Source organism: Tetrao urogallus (genome assembly GCF_951394365.1).
Source record: "Tetrao urogallus genome assembly, chromosome: 2".
NCBI classification, from domain to species: domain Eukaryota; kingdom Metazoa; phylum Chordata; class Aves; order Galliformes; family Phasianidae; genus Tetrao; species Tetrao urogallus.
In genome coordinates, this window is record NC_136814.1 from 88800854 (window position 1) to 88822752 (window position 21899).

Here is a 21899-nt window from a genome sequence, read left to right on the forward strand (position 1 = left end):
TTTTTATTGATGATCTGGATGAGGGCACTGAGTGCAACCTCAGTAAGTTTGAAGATGACACCAAGTTTGCTGGAAGTGTGGATCTGCCTGAGGTTGCGAGACCCTACAGAGGGATCTGAACAGGCTGGATCACTGGGCTGAAGCCAGTGGGATGAGATTCAACAAAAGCAAATGCCGGGTCCTGCACTTCGGCCACAACAACCCCAGGCAACACTACAGGCTTGGGGCAGAGTTGCTGGAAGACTGCGTAGAGGAAATGGACCTCAGGGTATTGATTGGTGCTGGGCTGAACATGAGCCAGAAGTGTGCCCAGGTGGCCAAGGAGGCCAATGGCATCCTGGCTTGCATCAGAAGCAGTGTTGCCAGAAGGAGCAGGGAGGTAATCATTCCCTTGTACTCCACATTGGTGAGGCTGCATCTCAAGTACTGTGTCCAGTTTTGGGCCCCTCGCTGCAAGAAAGACATTGAGGCCCTGGAGCAGGTTCAAAGAAGGGCAACAAAGCTGGTGAGGGGTCTGGAGCACAGGGCTTATGAGGAGCGGCTGAAGGAGCTGGGAATGTTCAGTCTGGAGAAGAGGAAGCTCGGGGGAGACCATATTGCTCCCTATAACTACCTGAAAGGAGGTTGTAGTGAGCTGGGGGTCAGCCTCTTCTCTTATGTAACTGGTGATAGGACTAGAGGGAATGGCTTCAAGCTATGCCAGGGGAGATTCAGGCTGGACGTTAGGAAATACTACTTATCTGAAAGAGTGGTCAGGCAGTGGAATGAGCTGCTCAGGGAGGTTGTGGAGTCACCAACACTGGAGGTGTTCAAGGAACATTTGGACATTGTGTTGAGGGACATGGTTTAGTGAGAACTATTGATGAGAGTGGATGGTTGGACTGGATGATCTTGTAGGTCTTTTCCAACCTTGGTGATTCTGTGATTCTTGTAGGAGTTACTATAAGATTTATTTTTCTAGCAAGTCTGCAACCTATCATTGTCACACCACCCTGCTAATAAAACCGCAGTTGCTGGCTAAAAACATTTTATTTCTAATTAGTTCCCCTCACAAATACAACTGTTAAAGTAATTGAAATATTGAAGTATTGATTTTGAGTCCACTTGTAATGAGTACAAATAGAGTATTAAATCCAAACTAGTAGTATGTGTCTGTTTTCCTTATTCTGTTTCAGGGTAAATCAATATACATAATCTTTAAAATTATGGAAAGGTACTGAATAATTGTCAAGTATTTGAGTGATGCCCCCTGTCTATTTTAGTAATCTAAACTAGAAAACCTTGTAGATTCAAAAACTCAGTGTTTAAACAGTTTTTGAGGTAGTTTCTACTTGCCAACTATTGTCAGCTAGGTCAAGCATGGTTCAAGAAAAACTGTGGGCAGGCAACCATTCATAATAAGAAATTTGAATAATATCTTCATGTTTGGAGGGCCAGAGTATGTAAAAATATGGATGTAGGTCATTCCATATTTGCTGTCTTCAGTGCCAGAGACAAGTTGCAAGCATGCTTAATGCATTAACATGCACACAAACATTTTATTGCACTTTCTGAGTAGATAGCATTGAAAGCAGCCATCTTGATTTTAGCCAGTATACCCAAACAGAGTATGTAGTTTGGTTGAAAGCACCACAAACTTAGAGAGTTTTCTGGGTAAAGAGGAGAGAACCTTTTGTAAGGCATAAATCAAAGTTTCCAGTCATTAGTTAAGCAGATACCTTCAGATTTCTGAATGTGTTTTTGTTATTAGGGTCTCAAGAGAGCAGGAACTACAGAAGTTACTACATTCTATTAGTCATACTGATGTGTGTGTAAAGATGACTTCAAGCCTAATGCAAATTTGATTGTAAAATGTAATGGCCAAAGTGGGAAAAGATGTTCATTCTGTCATTGTTGCCTACATAGTATAGAGTTTATTTTAACTTTGAGTGAATGTTACATGTATCTCTGCTTTTTCAAATGTTTGGTAATGTGATATTGTCGTTAATTACAAGGGCATAGTTTCTTACCTCCAGACCCACTAAACATCTATCTTGTATCAGATAGACTACTTAAGAGCATTAATTTTGAAACAAGTGCACATGTATGGAGTTTTTTTGCTCTGAACAGTTGAAGTAATAAACTCTTTTGGAAAGATAGAACAGTCTCAGAAGAACATGCACGTTTTTTATACTTGATCTGAAAAATAAACATTTTATAAAAGTAAGAACATTGTGTCTGTAGATGTATACAGACCTGTATGGATATCTGTGTAATTGTATATACTTTTTTTGATAGGAAAATTGATATGCAAATGTTTAGATGTTACAGTTCATAAGAATATTTAATATAATCACAAACTGCCTAGAAATGAATTTGATGTGAAGAAATGTCAGTTAAATATTCATCTACAGAAAGAGCAGATCTGAGCCATTGATTTAAAAGCAGCTAGTAGTGGATGCCTGTACATTCAGACATGTTTTCTGAACTGGGGAAATGTGATGTGTAGTGATTGGCAAAGATATTGATTGAGCTGTTGATTTAAAAGTTTTTTCTTCTTGTAAATCAGCTTTCTTGTTAGTGTTTTTTCTATTATTTTCTACATTTAGATAGGCAAGGAAATCTGTAACAAATTTCAAAATGAAGGTTTAAATTCAGTTTAGTACTTCATAACTTTATAGGAGAAACAAATTATTTATAGATAGTGAACTGTGTTAGAAAAGAATATTTAGATAAAATATTAAGCATTGAATATTTAAAACAGCTTTTGCCAAACAACAAATATCAAATAATGAAATTGTTTAAATGAAATAATAAAATATTATTTAAGGTGTTTCTATAATGTCAAATTGTTTCTTTTTAACCAGATAGCAAGAAATTTCTCAATAAAGTTTTCTAAGAGACAATTGCAGATGTGATTTTGAAACCCAGTCATATGGTTGATCTGAAGTATATATATTATGACTACACTGTAAATTTTATACAGTATTTAAAGGTTAGACAAAAGAAAACAAGAAAAAAAGATGTGTAACAGCTTCCTAAGTTGTTATTTACAGAAATGAATTGCAGATAATCATCTGTAGATATGCTGATTTTTATATATATGACTTCCTTCCTCAGTACATGAGTTGTATTTCTAAAAGCATTCTTCTGCCTACCAAACTTATATATTTCTTCTCAGATTTCAGACTGAGGTTAATTATGATACTTTGGAAGTCAGAGATGGACCAGCTAACTCATCACCATTAATTGGAGAATACCATGGAACACAAGCACCCCAGTTCCTTATCAGTACTGGCAATTACATGTATCTACTCTTCACTACAGATAACAGTCGTTCCAGTGTTGGCTTCCTAATTCACTATGAGAGTAAGTCTGATATTTCTCTGACATCTTTTCATTTAATTTTGAAAATAACATTTAATTTGAAAATGTGCAGAGATGTGAGCAAATAAATGGCAGTATTTATATTTGTATAAGGGCAAATTATGTTTACTCTTGTACTGACAGATAACTATGAAACCATTAGCTCATTTTGGAAAATTTTACTTAATGAGTTACTGCATTTTATGCAGACTTTTCTTTGCCCTAGGTGTTTAGCCAAATGGAAAGCCATTTTAGAAACCCATCCTTCAGGGTAAAGATATGTTGATTTTGTTTGTTCCCCTTCTCCCGCCTTCACTGCCTCTCTCTCATTCTTTCTCAATTTTTTAATGTACTTTGCAATATAGAGCAGAGTTGCACCTTAGCCATAGTGATTCCACGGTGCAGTTCAGTGCACAATAGTGTCTCCCTTTGAACTCTAGAATCACTATAACACTATTTTATTTAAAATTATATAGAATTACGTATGTTAAACTCTCAGAAGTTACTGACCTTTACATGATATTGTAGTTATTCATATAGATACTGAAAAGAATGCATGTGTTTAGTGTGGTTAGGCTACACAAATAACATTGCTTCTGTCAGTTGTTCCAATCTTATTTGCAGACTAACCTGACTGCAGTAAATTTGCTGTCACATTGCATGTGTAATGACTGTCCAAACTCTTATTATAGCTGCATCAAAACTTGGAGATTATGAATGCTTTAGATTGGATGTGGACAAGGGGCGATGGCAAGGCCACTAATTCATGTAAAGGCAAGCAAATTTCCAATTTGATCCATGGAGATCTAGTCAGTGCAATCAACAGAGTCCAGGAAGCAGTTCAGTTCACCCTGAAATGAAGTCCAGGGGCTTTATTAAGTTGCCTAAGCACAGAACATTAGAGCATTTATATTTTTCTTTAGGTGTAGGACACCTAGTTTCCAAGTACTGTATTAGAATGCGTGGATCTTCCAAAGTCCTTACCCATATCCATATCCACTAGTTCCATGCAGACTTCCTGTTTGTGAAAGGATAACAATAGGTAATGGCACAAGAAACATTGATTTGGATAACAGAATTTCTTTCCTTATAACTTTGCTGAATAAGTTATTTCCTAATTTCCCCTGACTGTTCTGATCATTTAATTTTCACTATGAAAGGATAAAGATGTTAGTGGAAGCATCTTGAGCTGAAGTTGAATCTTGCTCTGAATTTCCATGCTGTGAAACAAAAAATAGCCTACCTGTCACAAACCATAATGAAGTGTATACTGCAGCTTAAGCTGTACAGAAAAAATTTGCTAAACACTTCATGTCTATGTGGGGTGTCTGCTTCACAAGGCTCAGTCACAGCATCTCTGGTCACATTGGTTTCTTTTGGCACTACTTTTCCCTGAGAGCAAAAATCATCTGCACTGCGTCCATGAAATGTTCATATGACATAAGTGAAATTTGTTCTAGGCTCTCTATTGTTGTGCTAGTCACTGTTTGGAGGTCGTGAAGCATTTCTATGATGGGTATCAGACATGGGTCCCTTCTTGATTCTTATTTCTTTATTGACAAATGTGCATATACTGGGGAAATGTAGTTATGATAAGACTGGAAGTACTAAGCAGATAAACTCATAGTTTTCAAAGAGCAAAACCAGATGGAATGATTCAGTGGAGATTCTGCATATTCTGCTGGGAACAGATGAGGTTGAAATTGATTGCCGTTATAGACTTTACTGTAGAGGTTGCTTGTGCTAAAGAAATTTTGCTTGTAGAAGAACAAGCCATCAACTATAAGGTTTTAAAAAAGTATCTGAATATTTTCTTTGGAAAATCAACTTTTATTTGGAAGTGTCCTGAAAATCTTCCAGTAATAATCATAACTTGATTGTTTAGATTTCCTTTTCAAAAAGAACTTTTTAGAACTTTTAAAATGTGCAGCCTTCGTGGACTTGAGTTGAAAGTGTTGAGAAGATTCAAACAGTCAACAGTCAGTTTTAGAAATTATAAAGTAAATGCTTTCTTATACTTTTTCATTCAAACTACAGTCTTTGTGAATAGTCAGCATAGGAAAAATGATTCATCAAACTTTTGGTGGCAGATTACACTTGAAAATGTTAGTGGAATATTGGGGAAGAACTTTTTTCTTTCAGCAGTTGATTTTGCTCTGAGTAATAAGAAGAACCTGTAGAGAGCTTGAATAAGAAAGGCAATTTTTGTGAAACTGCCCATGAAATTACAGAGTTTATAGTTCTCAAGAAATAGATGAATGAGGTAGGTAACACAATTATGATAAAGTCAATGGTTTTCAAGAATACAAATGTCACCCACCTTGAGATATTGGTAGATGATTTTCCTAAAGAATCAATTTTGAAAGGCATTTATAAATAATATTATAATAACCATTGCTGTAACTTTTTAAAAATCTCTTTTAATGATACAGATTTTAAAAGTTAATAATGTAAATGTTGGATGTATTCAGATGTTGCTATAGATGACCGTCAAAAAATAGCATAGATCTCTTAGAATAAAATCAGAAAATCTACAGTGCATATCTAGTGACGAGAACAGAGACAGAAATTCAGTAACAAAAATATATAAAGATACACTCAAAATATATCAAATTATTTAATGAGAATTGCTGCAAACATCAGCCGCATGTGAGATTAAATGTTCTTTTCTTTTCAACATTTACAGAAAAGCTTGATTACATTCATATACTTAACACCATTAAACAAACATTTCCAATGTAAGAACATACTACACAATATTGTGATAAGGGACTGTGAAAGTACCAGGAAATCCTTACATGCAAAGCATAAGCAGTCTCCACCACGCTGAAAATAGCCTCCAGGTTCTCTTTAGAGAAAGAGCTTTTCAACGGTTCTTTGGAGAAAGAATGAGAAAAGCTCTTGTAATAACAGCATCCTTCTCTTTCCTTTTGTTATCTACTCATTTATCTCCCATTTCACTATTTTCACTTATCAGCTTCTCTCTTCACTGGTGCAGGTTACCCAGAAAGGTGGTGGATGCCCCATCCCTGAGGACACACAAGATTGGGTTGGGTAGGGCTCTGAGCAACCTGATCTACCTCCAGGTGTCCCTGTTCATTGCATGGGAGTTCGACCAGACAACCTTTAATGCTCCAATCTTTTAGTAATTCCTACCATTTAACTTTAAGCCTAATCTCATGTATGATTGCAACCCATGCCAACTAGCATTTTCCCATTCAGTACCTGGGTATAGATGTAGGGATAACTTCAGCTAGAATCACAGAATTATAGGGGTTGGAAGGGAACTGTAGAGACCATCAAGTCCAACCCCAGAGACTGTTCTCAGCAGGTAGCAGGGTCAAGTCCATGCTGTTTTGAGGCGGGCAAGGTGTATGAATGCTAGCTGAATCATGCATTCAAATTGGGATCCCTCCGTAATTTAATTGCATGGCCTCCAATTCTAATGCTTGGAAGTGTGTTCTGACACCTGCCTCACTGATGTTCTGTATGAAGCTATTCTGATAACAAAGAATAGCACTCTTGCTTTTAACTGAAGTGTTTCTATTGTTCAAAATATTCTTTTCACTGAAGAGCACAGGAACTGCTGGTCAGCTAACAGTGGCTATAGCACTAGCCACATTTTGGTTTCTACTTGTCTAACCAGCCTTATTTTCTTCATCTATTTCATACAATGAACACTCTAAACAATCTCTTACCAATATTACCTTAATATTTTACTTTTCTAATGTAGTAGGCAATGCAACATTCTAATTATTTTAGCTATTTGAATTGTAATATATGAGTATATAGTTAATGAAGCTGTATATCTGTTTTATGCTTTATTCATTGTATTTATCAACAGGTTCATTTCCTCTTTTGAGATCTAATGAACTCTAACTATTTAATCAGTTTCAAAAAATTGATTATATTTCCATTTGCAAAATATGCATTTTAATAATAAATGAAGAATCTTATATAGCTAGCATACCAGAAAATTGATTAATGTTTGATGAAATGTCAATATTGACAGTAAAATTTTTAAGGATGCTTGTCCATATATTTCAATTATACAGTGATGTACCACACCTGATTTGTTTGTATGTTTGCATTTCATTTTGGATTGTGTGTTATGTTCCTTTAAAAGAGAGTACGATTAAATTATAGGATAGAATATTATTTATTTATGTCATTCTCACTGAAGCACAGCAAAGTCAAAGAATCATATTTTTTGGGGAAGCTGCTGACTCCCTGTCTTTTTAGGAAATACTGCATTAGGGAGAGTGGGAGAGGAAAGATACAGATTTAATCTAGACTTCAATTCAACCCCTTATAAATAGTGTAATTTTTCAAACCCTGGACAGTTTATCAGTTGATGCCAAAATTTCTCATGTATACTTTAACGTTGTCTTTTTAGAGTCAGGACTCTTGACGTTACCCACTATTAAGCTTTTCTTCTCCCACTGAGAAAAAAAAAAAAAAAAATCTTATTCAAAGAAGCAATATAAAATGCTTATTTTTTTGTCTGTGTATGTTTGCTAAACATCAAATCTGAATATTTTCCCCTTAAAGTGAAGTCCTTTTGCCCAAGCTGACTTTTTTTATATATAGCACCACTATTTCAATTACAAAGCTGGAAGTTGCAAGGATTACTACATTCTCTGTTGTCCTTGAAAATACCTGGAAAGTCATATTTTATTTCAAAACAAAACTAATAAAATTGTACCTGTTATATATGATTCAGAATCCCAAAACAGTGTATGTATTGTGAAAGGGGTAAAGGGGTGCTTAAAGAGGAAATAACTTTAAGCGCCCTGCCATGGACTTCCATCTACTGTAACATAGTTCAAAACACAGTTTATAGTTTGTGCAAAAAATAGTGTATTAATGTTAAAATTTAATGTGCTATTAATATTTATTTATGCCACTTATAGTAATGAATGTTGTGTACTTAAAAGGGTTTTTTGAGTCTATATTAATCCATTTAAGCCAAATAAAGGGAATCTGGCTTCCCTTCTGTAGTGTTCTGTATGCATTAAGAACATGTAGTCACGTCTAAAAGAAATTTACTCATCTAAAATTTAAGTAGGTACCTTTTGGCAAAATTCTTAACTGAAAAATAGCTGGAGGGTACGGGGAATACTTCTCCGAGTAAGATAGAATCATTATTTTTTTCATGTTTTCAGTTGTAATTCTGATTCTAATCTTCATATCCACAAATTCTAAAACCTTTACTTTGTGCCATTGTAAGTCAATTTTTTCCTTTCTTTGAAACTACCTTTACTTAATCCTTAATTTTATGTGGTAGCCCACAAAAAATTAAATAGAGACTTTACACTAAATAATGAGTTCTCATATACTTTTTGTCATATATTTTGTCATACTTGTATATACTGTATTTTGTCATGTACTGTATAGACTCTTCTATACAATGTAATTACTCCATTCTCCTTCTTTCAGATAAGCATTACATAGCTATATAAGCTTTCATTACCTTTCTATTTTTGATGCATTAGATTACAAATTTTTCTTAGTTCATCAAGTGTAGATTTTTTTATACTGTACTGTTTGCTAAGGTAGCAACTATTTTTACGGAAGAAAGTTGACTTATCCCACCGCATCAAAAATGGAATAGATTAAATGGACTATATTGGACAATTTATTATTGCTAGATTAATATTATTACTTATATTATTATAAGTATACTAATACTAGATTAATATTATTATTACTATTACTAGATTAGCTCTGACCACAAGAAAGGTTATTAGTCACTAAAACAGGCTCTCCAGGGCAATGGTCACGGTGCTAATCTGCTGGAGTTCAAGAAGCCTATATACAACATTCTCAGACAACAGGATTTGATTTTTGCATAGTCCTGTTTGGAGGCAGGAGTTGCACTCAATAAACCTTTTCAGTCACTCTTCAGTCCCTTTCAAGTTGGTATATTCTGTGATTCTGAATCTCATGTTAATTTTTTTTTTTAAATTAACATCTTCCAATATATGCAAATGCTCAATGCTTATGTTGTCTCTTTTTTCCATTGGTTGGTCAAATATAGAGCTCTATTTTTTTCCTACTTAGTTTGAGGTTCTCTATTCCATGAGATTGACAATTATAAAACTGTCCTGACAACAACTAAACAAACCCCTTAATATTTCACATCATTTTTTAGCAAATGCTCACAAGTATTCTTTAGGATTTATTTATTCATCTTGCTTATTGATTTGTGCTTGTCTGTGATTTTTCTGTATACTGTCTCAAAAACGGGGACACATAAAATTTTGTGTTTTCAGGTGTTACTCTGGAATCAGATTCCTGCCTTGACCCAGGAATTCCTGTGAATGGCCATCGCCATGGAAACAACTTTAATATCCGCTCTACAGTAACTTTCAGCTGTGATCCAGGATATACACTGAGTGATGAAGAACCGCTCATATGTGAAAGAAACCATCAGTGGAATCACGCGTTACCCAGCTGTGATGGTAAGTGTCGTGTTCATCAGAAAGAAGTCCAAGGAAGCTGATCTCTTATTTTCAAGATCTAATTAAACTTGTCATTGCTGCTACCTACCTTCAAGATCCATACTTTTAAAAATTAATTTTACTGTTAATAAAAGTTTTACTTCATATCTCTGTATTAACTTTCAGTCAGTAATATCTCTAAGGAGTGGTGAAATTTACAGGTATTTTTTCAGTACATTAGAAATCTGCAGTTCAGTAACTGTAGAAAAGGCAAGACATAGTGAAGTTGGGAAACAACAAAACTATTTAGAGCTTATGTTCTTCTAAATGTCTAACGTTAGTAGACTAGCCAAGATAATACAGAACTGGTAAAACTGAAAATACGTGTGCATGTCTTCGTTCTTGTTTTTGTATGAAGGCATGTTTCTCTTTATAGAAATGGTAGATATGGGTTTAATTTAATTACCAGAAAGAAATAAATTATGTGGGAAGTCACAGAGGTTGCTTTCATGGTTATGCAGTATGAGACTGTGCATCTTTAAAAAAAAAAAAGGCAAATGCTAAAATGTATTAGCAAATCTTTCTGTGTTCTTTTTATTGTTGAAAAGTTTTCTAAGTTGTTTTTTTTTTTTTTTTTTACAAACTATGCAATGAACTAATTTTCAATGTAGTCACCATGATTAGCTATGTGCTTTCACCAGTAATTAATAACAGCCTGCATGACATGCTCATTAAAATCTGCAACAGCTGAGGTAGCTGAAACATATCACCCACCACCTCACAGTGCTAACATCCACTTTTTAGTCTCCAGAAGCATTCAGCAAGCATCAATGAATGGGCGAACTTTTTTCTTCCTGGAGGAACTTAATGACACACCTTTGCTTCGTATGCAATTCTATGTCAAACATAGTTTTGACAGATTGTCCTTCTGCTACTATCTGTCACATGGCAACAAAATGAAATAGAATGGGACTAGGAATGAAATCTTCTTGCATCCCTTAAGGGTTATTTGCACCCTCTGCTTCCCTAAAGCTTCTATATACCAATGCATGCAGCATGGGTAATAGAGAGAAGGAACTAGAGATCCGTTTGCGGTCAAAAGGCTGTGATCTCTCTGTGATCGTGGAGACATGGTAAACCAGCTCACACAATTGGAGTGATGTCATGAATGGGTGTGTCCTTTTTAGGAAAGACAAGCCTATGAGGCAGTTTCTCTTTATGTGAGAGAGCAACAAGAATGTATCAAGCTTCACCTGGAGTTGAATGATGAATGATTGGAGAGCTTGTGGATGAGAATTAAGAGGCAAGCTCATATGGATGGCACCGTTGTGGAAGTGTCCTTCAGGCCACCAGATGAGGAAGAGAAAGTTGAAGTCTACAAACAGTTGGAAGTAGCTTTGTGATCCCACGCACTGGTTCTTATGGGGGTCTTCAATCATAAACATATTTGTTGGATAAGCAACACAGCCAGGCACACGCGATCCAGAAGGTTCCTGCAGTGCACTGAAGATAACTTTCTGGCAGAGATGGTGGAGCAGCCAACGAGGAGAGATGTACTGTTGGACCTTGTTCTTACTAACAAGGAAGAGCTGTTTGGGGTTGTAAAGGTTGGGGGCAGCTTGGGATGCAGCAGTCATGAGATGGTGGAATTCAAGATCTTTTATGGAAGAAGTAAAGCAACAAGTAGGAGAGCTAATTTCAGGAGAGTTAATTTTGACCTCTTCAAAGACCTACTTGGAGTTATTCCCTGGGCTAGCACATTGGAAGGTAAGGGGACCCAAGGGAGCTGGTCAGCACTTAAACATCACTTCTTTGAAGCTCAAAATCAGTGCATCCCTAAAAGTAAAAAATTAGGGAAAGATGGCAGGAGACCTGCATGGATGAGCAAGGAACAAGAATAAATTCAAATGGAAGAAGGTCTATGAAGTGTGAAAAGAAAAAAGTCTCTCTGCATGAGAAGAGTATAGGAATGTTATCAGAGTCTGCAGGGATGTAACAAAGAATTAAATCTGACAAAGGAAGTCAAGAATAACAAGAAAGACTTCTTAAAATATGTCACCTGTAAATGGAGGACTAGGGACACTGTGGGTCTGTTACTGAGGTTGCGTGCCCTGATAACAGTAGACACTGAGAAGGCAGAGATGCTGAATGCCTTCTTTTTTTCTTTTTCTTTCTTTTCTTTTTTTTTTTTTTTTACTTAGACTGCTGCTTGGGAATTCTAGACTCTGGAGGTAAGAGAAAATCTGGGGAATGGAAGTCTTTACCTTGGTCAAGGTGAACCTGATCAAAGAGTGTTTAGCCAAAATTGACACACACAAAATCATGAACCCATAAGTACTAATGGAGGTGAATCTCCAGGGGAGATTCAGGTTGGATTTTAGGAAATACTACTTTTCTGAATGAGTTGTCAGGTGCTGGAACGAGGTGCTCAGGAAGGTGGTGGAGTCACTGACCCTGGAGGTGTTCAAGGAATATTTAGACACTGCACTGAGGGACATGATTTAGTGAGAATGGTTGGTGAGAGGTGGATGGTTGGACTGGGTGACCTTGTAGGTCTTTTCCAACCTTGGTGATTCTTTGATTCTAAGATTGCTGAACCACACTCTATCATCTTTGAAGGGTGAAGAGGGGTGTTTGAGAACTGGAGGATAACCAACATCACACTAGGCTTCAAAAAGGGCAAAAAGGACAATTCAAGTACCTACAGGCCAATCAGCCTTATTTCTGTCCCAGAAGAGTTGATAAAACGGCATGTTCTGGATGCCATCTCTAAGCATTTGGAAGAGAAGAAGGTTCTCAGGAGAAGTCAACATAGATTCACCAAGGGAAATCATGTAATCATGTCCCACCAGCATCTTATCCTCCTATGATGTCGTGACCAGCTGGGGAGAGCAGTGAATGTTGTGTACTTTGACTTTAGCAAGGCGTTTGACACTGTCTTCCTCAACATCTATGTGAAGAAGTTAAGAAAGTATCAGATAAGTGAGTGGATGGTGAGATAGCTTGAGAACTAGCTGACTGGCAGAGCTCAATTTCGTGATCAGTGGTGTTGAGTCTAGCTGGAGGCCTTAAACTAGTGGTATTTCCCAGGGATCATCTTCCTCAGTGACCTGGGTGAGGGGATAGAGTTCACCCTCTGGAAGCTAAGGATCATACAAAGCTGGGAGGAGTGGCTGACACACTGGAAGTCCGTGCTGCTATTCATCAAGACCTGGACAGATGGAGAGCTGGGCAGAGAGGAATCTGATGAGGTTTAACTAGATGAAGTGTAGAGTCTTGAACCTGGGGAGGAATAATTGTATGCATCAGTACCAGTTAGGGGCTGACCTGTTGGAAAGGAACTCTGAAGAGAAGGACCTGGATGTCCTGATGGACAGCAGGTTGGCCATGAGCCGGTAGTATGCCCTTGTGGCCAAGAAGGCCAGTGTCATCCTGGGGTATGTTAAAAAGAGCATGATTGATGGAGATCATCCTCCTCCTCTTCTCTGCCCTGGTGAGGCCACATCCAGAGTACTGTGTCCAGTTTTGGGCTCTTTGTTCAAAAAATGCATTATTTTCCTAGAAGGAGTCCAGCAGAGGGCAATAAAAATAATTAAGGACCTGAGGTACCCCCCTTATGAGGAAAGACAGAGAGACCTGGGGCTCATCAGCCTGTAGGAGAAATAGCTGAGAGGGGATATTATCACTGTTTATAAACATCTGAAGTGTGGGAGTCAAGTCAATGGGGGCAGGCTCTTTTGGTGGGATACAGTAGTATAACAAGGAGCAGTGGGCAGATACTGGATCACATGAAGTTCCCTACTAAAACAGGAAAGAAATTCTTTGCTGTCAGAGATGGAGCACTGGTACAGACTGCCCAGAGAGATTGTGGAGTCTCATTCTCTGGAGATATTTAAGAGCTACCTGGACACCTACATCTGTGATTTGCAGTAAGGAACCTGCTTTAGCAGGGAGTTGGACTTGATAATCTGTACAGATCCCTTCCAAACCCTACAGTTCTGTGATTCTGTGAATACTGGTGGAAAGATTCAGCCATACCACTACCATCAGTCTCTGCTGTTGTGGATCAACATAATAAAATTGGAGACATTCGTTTGAGAGCAGCCCTAGTATATGTAAAAAATATGTAAATTCTAACAATTTAAAAAGCTTTAATAATTACCTTAGTCTTGTAAGAAATGAAAGCAGAACTTTAGCTATAATGCCATCTTTATATCTTTATGTGTAAATATAATTTGTTGCAATGTTTGTTATGTATATTTCCAACTAGTTCATGACAAATTTTATTGCTCTGTATGAGGAAGAAAACTAAAAGCAACCTAATGCTTTGTTGCTGTAATTTAAAATATTTATTATGTTAAAATTTGAAAAAAAAAAAAACCAAAAACAACTGGACATTAACAGATGAGGGAAAAGCGTAGTCATGCTGTATTTATAAGATCAGTAGGCAATTCAGCAAAGCAAATCTTAAACTTTAATTAATTTGCCATGCAAATTTGTCTGGTTTTGCTTAGCAAAATGGCAGGATGCATAAAATGTTTTCTAGTGTAGTTTTTGTGCCTTTAAAAATACAGAAGATGGTACAATCAGAACCTCTGAAAAAGAGGAAAGTACTCGTTTTTTTTTGTTTTTTTTTTTCTCTGAATATCATAGGTACAGTCAAATAGCAAATAACCTTTTCTATTCTTTGGAAAATATATGTTTTGTTTCTTTCTTTTTTTTTTTTTTTTTTTTTTTTTTCTTCTTTATATATATAAATAGCATGAAATACCTTTATGAGTCTATAGCCCAATAAAGTTGGTTGTAGGATATTGATGAGTGAGTTAGTTTAAACACAAACACAAGAAAATTAATCCTACTTCTTAAATGCTGTTATAATAGGAATTAATACTCACAATATTTAGAAACACTGTTTTATTTATTTTGGTATCTTGCTATTTAACAGAAGAGATTGTAGATGAAAAATAAATTCCCTATAAAAGACTAGTTTAAGAATAAATAAATAGTTGTCTAATTTTAATTTCTTTAAATCAGACAAATTAACTTCAGAATTTCATACTTAACCCTATTTTTCAGTTTTTAGAGTTGTTAAAAAACTGAACAGGATTTTTTTTTCTTTTTTTTTAAATAAAGGACAGGACATCCTGTGTGACTTTTCCTTTCCTTTCCATTTTTTTTTTTTTCTTCTCTTAAGCATTATGTGGTGGATATATTCACGGAAGAAGTGGAACCATTCTTTCTCCAGGTTTTCCGGATTTTTATCCAAACTCTTTAAACTGCACTTGGACTATTGAAGTGTCACATGGCAAGGGTAAGAATCTAATACAAACTCCATGTGTATATGTACTATCTGTGTTTAATAAACACAACATGTTGTTTATGAATCAATTTAAATCATATTATCAGCTATTCTTCTGAAGTTTAACTTCCCGAAATAAATGCCTCCAAGTGTTGTAGTGTTTCTAGTTTGTCTTTATTTTGAAAAAGCAGTACTCTTTTAACAGTGAACTGAGATAATGTGTCCCTATTAAAAAAAAAAAAAAAAAAAAAAAAAAGGGTAGAAGGCAGAAGAGCCAGAATATATTTATATTGTTACTCATTAAATGGAACTAAAATACTTGGTGAAAACTGCCAGGGCCTTGTTGATAACTGTTCTCCATTATTAAACACGAAACAGCAAATTTGATTTGTGTCTTAGTACGTTAGATTTCAGACTAGGATCAAATGGTTAAGCTCAAAAATCTTATATATCTTCACGCTGTATACACAGTAGAATAACATTTGAGTGCATAGTTAAGCTTAGCAGTTTATCCGTTAGTGAAATACATTTAAGAACTAACGAAAAATAAAAGCCTAGAAAGTACAAATGGTAACACTGAATCAAAATATAATGAAATATAATGAAATATTCTTCAATTACTTTCCTATGGCAAGGTAAGCCTTAGCTTTTTTTGATATCAGTCTGAGAAACATATTGGAAGTTTCTGCTATTCGGAATCTACTTACAGGTCGGACTTTTGTTTAAGACTAGTATGGCATTTTCAAATGTAAAACATGTGTGAACATTTTTTAAGACTTCCTCTGCCCTCAATAAATAATTATATTTGAAAAGCTAACTTTAGTGGAAAATTCAATTCATTGTCAGACTGAAAGCTGATAACTGGAAAGGCAGTCGTTACTTGAGTGAAGGACAGGCTCTAGCTAATACGAACTCATGTGTTCGTATATTGAAGACTGTACATAAAACTTACATTGCCTTAGTCCTTGTGTATGCTAGTTTAATAATGAGACAATTCTAAAGAAATAAGATTTCAGATTCTGATTTCATGAATGACTTTTTCTAAAGATCTTTCCATATCATTTTCTTTTTACTCTCTGTGCTACCTATGATTAATGAAACAGAATAACTTTCTGTGAAATCGTTTTTTCTCTTTTTAATAATTTTATAGGTGTGCAGCTGTTATTTCATACTTTTCATCTTGAGAGCTCTCATGACTATTTGCTCATCACTGAAGATGGCAGCTTCGCAGAACCAGTAGCCAGGTTAACTGGCTCAGTCTTACCCCCTACTATTAAAGCTGGCCTCTTCGGAAACTTTACTGCACAACTTCGATTTATATCTGATTTTTCAATTTCTTATGAAGGCTTCAATATAACATTTTCAGGTAAGATATTATATCATGCTAAATTTCCAGAAATTGTTTCCAGATTTTTGTACTTGTATATAGGAAAAATGTTATGAAACACTCATAAAAAAGGAAATTAAACTGTATAGTATATATCTTAGAAGATCAGCTGACATTTAGAAGATGGTTGTGAATTATTTTAAGGAATTTTCCCTGTTTCCAAAGAACTATTAACTACGAGAAAAAGTGGCTTGGAAGAAAATAGAGGGGAAAAAAAAGATGAGCAGTAAGTCTTCAGAAGAAGGAAACTAATTGGAACTGTTTCAGTGAAAGGGAAGAAACTGTAAATAAGCAGTAGTGTGCTAACTCAAAATCACAGGCAAATTTTAATCAAAGACTGATATTAGAATTTTAAAAAAATGTATATATCTATACTAATCAGCTGACTTTATTGAATAAAATAGAGAATTTTTCCATATAATTACTCTCATTTGGGAAGATCCTGAGTAGTAGAAAGAAACTATAAACCCCACCAGGTCCTGCAGGTAAAATTCTAAGGTCTGGAAACATATGACTTAACACATCTGTATTTCACTGTTAGTCCAAGAGTGTCATTTCTTCTGAGAATAACAGGAATTGTAGGACATACATTGTTGTGTATACATTTACTATATACATTAAAGTAATGGTAAAGAAGCAATTGTACAACTTAGGGGGCATTTGAGGGCTTCAGTCTTACTGCTTCTAATGATTTTAAGTTTCCATAGATTTGCCAATTATTCTTGGTTCATAGTTGCAAAAGAGACACAAATTCAGACACTTAGAGACTTATTTTGAAAAATGTATATATATATATATTTGTTTTCAGTTGGGTGATGCCTGTTTGATTTCAGAAAAGCACGTAAACAGTTTGCTAGGTTAAGAAGATAGTTTTACTTAGGAAAATGAAGGACAGTTTTTTAAAATGTGGCCATATGTCTTTCAATTCTAATGACCTTACATTTGATTTTTTTTTCTTTTTTTGTTAGATTTTCTTCATTACACAGTGAATTTTTAAACTGTCTCACATCTAAAGCTGTTTGGGAGTTCAGACCAAATGAACCAAATAATATACTGAAGATGTAATTAAACAAAATTATAGTAAAACACTTACAGTACAAGCTGATTACAGCTTTTTGAAATTAAAAAAATAAATCTAGTGTGGGTGGGATGCAATAGATACATAATTACTATATATATTGCCGTAACAGAAATATAGTGCTGGTTTTAGTAGAGAAAATGATCCTGAAATGCATGTTTTTGAAGCAGTGTGTAATGACATACTACAACTAAATTGGCAAGCTTCTCCTCTCCAACCCATGCAGAAATCTTGTTGCGTTTATTTATATAGTCTGTTTTATTGTCTGCAGAATATGATCTAGAGCCATGTGATGATCCTGGTGTTCCTGCCTTCAGCAGGCGAATTGGCTTTCAGTTTGGTGTTGGAGACTCCTTGATCTTTTCTTGTTTCCCTGGATATCGCTTGGAAGGTGCTAATAAACTTACCTGCCTGGGTGGTGGTCGGCGTGTATGGAGTGCACCTCTGCCAAGGTGTGTGGGTAGGTGGTCACATGCTTTCATTTCATTCATCAAGTCGTTATTAGCACATGGCATGTTTTGGAATACTGGGAAGAGAAGAAAACAGTTGGGTTGAACGTATTCAACCCAAGTTGAAGATATAAGTAATGCACTTTTCTTACTTGGAGAACTAAAATAAGAAAGAAGAATAGTTAGAACTGTGGGAGAAAGTAAGATCAGAATGTCTTGTGAGAAAAAATGTAAATACAGTAATTGAACTGTACACTTGCCCTTATTAAGATGCAAAGTTAATAGTCTGTCAGGATAAATAAGCAAAATTTAGGGCTCTTGGTGAAAACAGCCTTTATAAGAGTACTCCAAACTGTTTTAAGGGCTTTTTTTTCATATTATTGTAACTTTAAGTTCTTTTTTATGATTTATAAACCGTAATATAGTATTTGTAAACTGTAATTTTTAAATGTGCTGTTTTTAAAAATCAGTAAATACATGCTCAGGTTGAGCAATTTTTTTTTTTTTTTTTTTTTTTTTTTTTTTTTTTTTTTGTGAGAAACTAAAGGATTGGATTTTTAAAATTTTTACAGTATCTGTGTATGGTTTGATGAGAACATCTTATCATCACTATTTAAAGCATCTGATCAGTTACTGTTGACATAATGCTTCTGAAATGTTAAATAATTCCACACACCTGCCTCTAAATATATTGTCTTAAGACAATTGTTTTATACACAGTTTTATTTAATTAAGAAAGACACTCCACTACGTCTTGTTTCTTTTACTTATTATAAAAGTCCATATCTATATCTGGAAAATGTTGTAAGTCATACACTGTATATAATCATAAAATACATACATACATTTTTATGGCAAAAAAAGAGAAGTATTTGTAATTATGTTTTAATGACCTGGGTTTATATGATCAATGAAAGAGAAGCCAGTATTGTATGGAATTTGCCATTTTTTCTTAAATAGAAGTTTTTCATCCTAGACTATTTTCAGCTAGACTATTCTTAGAAAAAACACTGGCTTAACACTGACCATGAATGTTGAATAACCAAGTGCACATTATCATAGATCAATTTAAAGTGTCATATTTCAGTACAAGAATATCCACATATTCAGTTTAAGCCTAGAATTCTGTTTTTCCCAATTTTTAAGATTGCTAAACATTTCCATAGCTTTCCAATTACAATCTCTGTCTCAAAATGTCTTAATTCAAACAAAGAAAAAATAAAAATACTTTTTTTTTAAAAAAATAACCACAGTTCTGGAAGACTGTAAGATCACTGGATATTATGTGAAGATAATACGAGGCATGATGAGATATGAAAACAAAATGATGCAAACTTATCTAACTCCTCAAAGGACAACTGGTAGATGTTACGAAAGTACATCTGTCACCAGCTATCAAGTACCAAAAAGTTAATTTGTTCCTGTACTATGAATTGAGTAGGTGTTCTTAATCTGCAGGCAATTTTTAGTGGATGGGATTCAGATTCTGAATTAGACTGTTTTCAGGTTTGTTGTGTATGTGTGTACGAGTTCCAATTACTGATAACTGTCAGTAAAGTCAGTACAGAAAGCCTAGATTTCAGTGTCTGCTTTACAGTGAGATGAATCAGTCTCCAGGCATTCTTTAGATGCCTAAAAAAGGAATTATTTGTATTGGATTTTAAAATGTCACGAGTCTGACAGAATGTTTTCATTTTATGTAAGCTTTCTTTTTTCTTTTTTTTTTTTTCTTTTCTTTTTTTTCTCATATATTTGCTACTAATTTTGAAATAATAATATTATTTATTTGGAAAGTTATTTGTCTATTCCCAAATTTATTACTTACTATTAGAGATAGTTGTTAGAATAAGATAAAGGTTATTGGATACAATTAAATTAATATGGCTTAGTTTGGAAAAAAATTACTAGCTATAATGATGTTCCATATAGACTAGAAATTGAGCTAGAACTCCCTACTTGCTGACAGGGCAGCTTGAGAAGCAGAGAAGGTCCTGAAGCTATCTATATTAGCACTGTTCATCAATAGCTAAAACATCACTGTGTCATCAATACTATTTTTCTTAGATCCAAACCAATATTTTTCTTAGATCCAAACCAATAGCATGGTATGAGTTCTTATGAATGACTTATCCTAGTCCCAAACAGTAGATCTGTATAACACTTTGTCCTGTGGAAACAATTCTCTGTATTTCAGCTATCTGTTGAATCCTTCGTGACATGGTTTTTCAGGAGGATCCCTTTCCTCCAACTGTCTATACCAACTGGACCTACTAGTCTCCTGACTATTTCTGAGAGGAATTTTTCCTCTCAGAAAAATTCCCATTCCGCATTTTTTTTTTTTTTTTTTTTATTTAAAGAAAGGTAATGGAGCCATTCATAAAGAAATCTTATTTCCCGTAAGAGCTTCAAGTAACAATGACAGCTTCTCCATCAGATATACTAGTAGCTGATATCTGCTGGTAATACTCTTCAATCTCTTTTCACACAAGAATATTAAGTGTTTCCATTCTTTCTGCATACAGAAGATGCATGTAGAAGAGCTATCTTGTGGTTTTAACTAGTGATTGTGACAAAACTCCCACAGAAATCCTACACTGAGAACTTTCTGCGCTACTGACAGTATAAAGGACACAGATGGTCTTTGGAAAGAAAAAAATTGGCTGCTTACTTTTATGCAACTGTTCTTCAATATACTTTTGTTAAAAGTACATTCACAGTGTTGTCTTCCACGCCACTCCTCAAAATTTAGTGGAATCAACAGGATGGTGAGATTGAGGGGAACTGAGAGAGAGAAACACTGTTTCATTGTAATTTTATTGTGATAAAAAGAATAGAATAAGGACTTCATTCCTGTGTAAGGACTTCATTCCTGTGCGTACTGTCATGGTAAAGTTATTCTCCTAGCAATCCTGGTACAGGACTATCAGGAAAATTCATGTGTACAGTGGCTTGAAGAGGAAATGTCACTGAACTAATCCATAACCTTAGGTACTGACCAAAATCTGGTTTTGTACTGAAACAGCTTGTCACCTATATGTTTGTCAGTATTACCACCTGGCACGCAGCTGTAATAAGTGTGCTTGTCTGTGTGTTGTATGATTCATTTTCCAAATTTACTTCTGAATAATTTAATTACCATATAAAATCACTTTTTGTCTTTGTAAGTAGGCTTTTTAGGTTTTTTAGGTAAAAAAAGCTACTGGAATAGAGACAAGCTTCTTCTGATTATCTTTTGTCTAGTTGAGATTTAGAAAGAGAAAACAATAATCTTGCTTTCCTCCTTCATTAACATCTTATCCTGCATTATTATTCGTTGCTTTATTGTTATGATTGCTTCAATTAGTATTCCAGTGTTTTTAGAAATACATGTATATTTTTCAAAAATGTTCCTTTGATTAGTAATTGTGGTTAAGAATTGTTGTTGATACTGCATCCACATATATAATTTATTCCTATTTTATCACTTGCTTTGATGTAGTTGAAAATGTAAATATACATTTATACTAATTTTGTGTGAACAAAATTGCCTAAATTACTCTTCCAGTAATAGCTCAATTTTTCTCTACCTATAATTATGCAATTCTATTACAGTTTCACTGTTATTTCACAGTTGACTACTTTTTCATGAGGACAAAACCTGCTTTTACTGAATTGGTTTCCCTAGATTACAGATCCAAGAGCAGTGCCTGTAGGCAGTTATGCAGTTTTACGTATCTGCAGAGCTTAAGAATTTAATAAATATTGGGGTCCAGAAAAGAAGTGGAACAGCTGTCGATTCTAAAGCTAAAATCTACCTAAAGGAGACTGATGAAATTGCATTTCTGGCTTCTCTTCCTGTCTTCACTAAATTTTTAAACATGAAATTTTAATTACCTATAGTCAGAAGGAACAGTAACCA

General features: G+C 35.0%; 1 protein-coding gene across 1 annotated transcript in view; it reads left to right on the top strand.

Moving 5' to 3' along the window:
* The window catches only part of CSMD1 (CUB and Sushi multiple domains 1), a gene marked incomplete at both ends in the record, with an annotated part of 996476 nt that overhangs the window by 776390 nt on the left and 198187 nt on the right, over positions 1-21899 (top strand). Inside the window, 5 exons of the mRNA XM_079550635.1 lie at positions 3161-3348; positions 9621-9809; positions 14983-15099; positions 16238-16453; positions 17824-18012. Coding sequence (XP_079406761.1) covers positions 3161-3348; positions 9621-9809; positions 14983-15099; positions 16238-16453; positions 17824-18012 — 899 coding nt within the window. The remainder of the gene's footprint in view (positions 1-3160; positions 3349-9620; positions 9810-14982; positions 15100-16237; positions 16454-17823; positions 18013-21899) is intronic.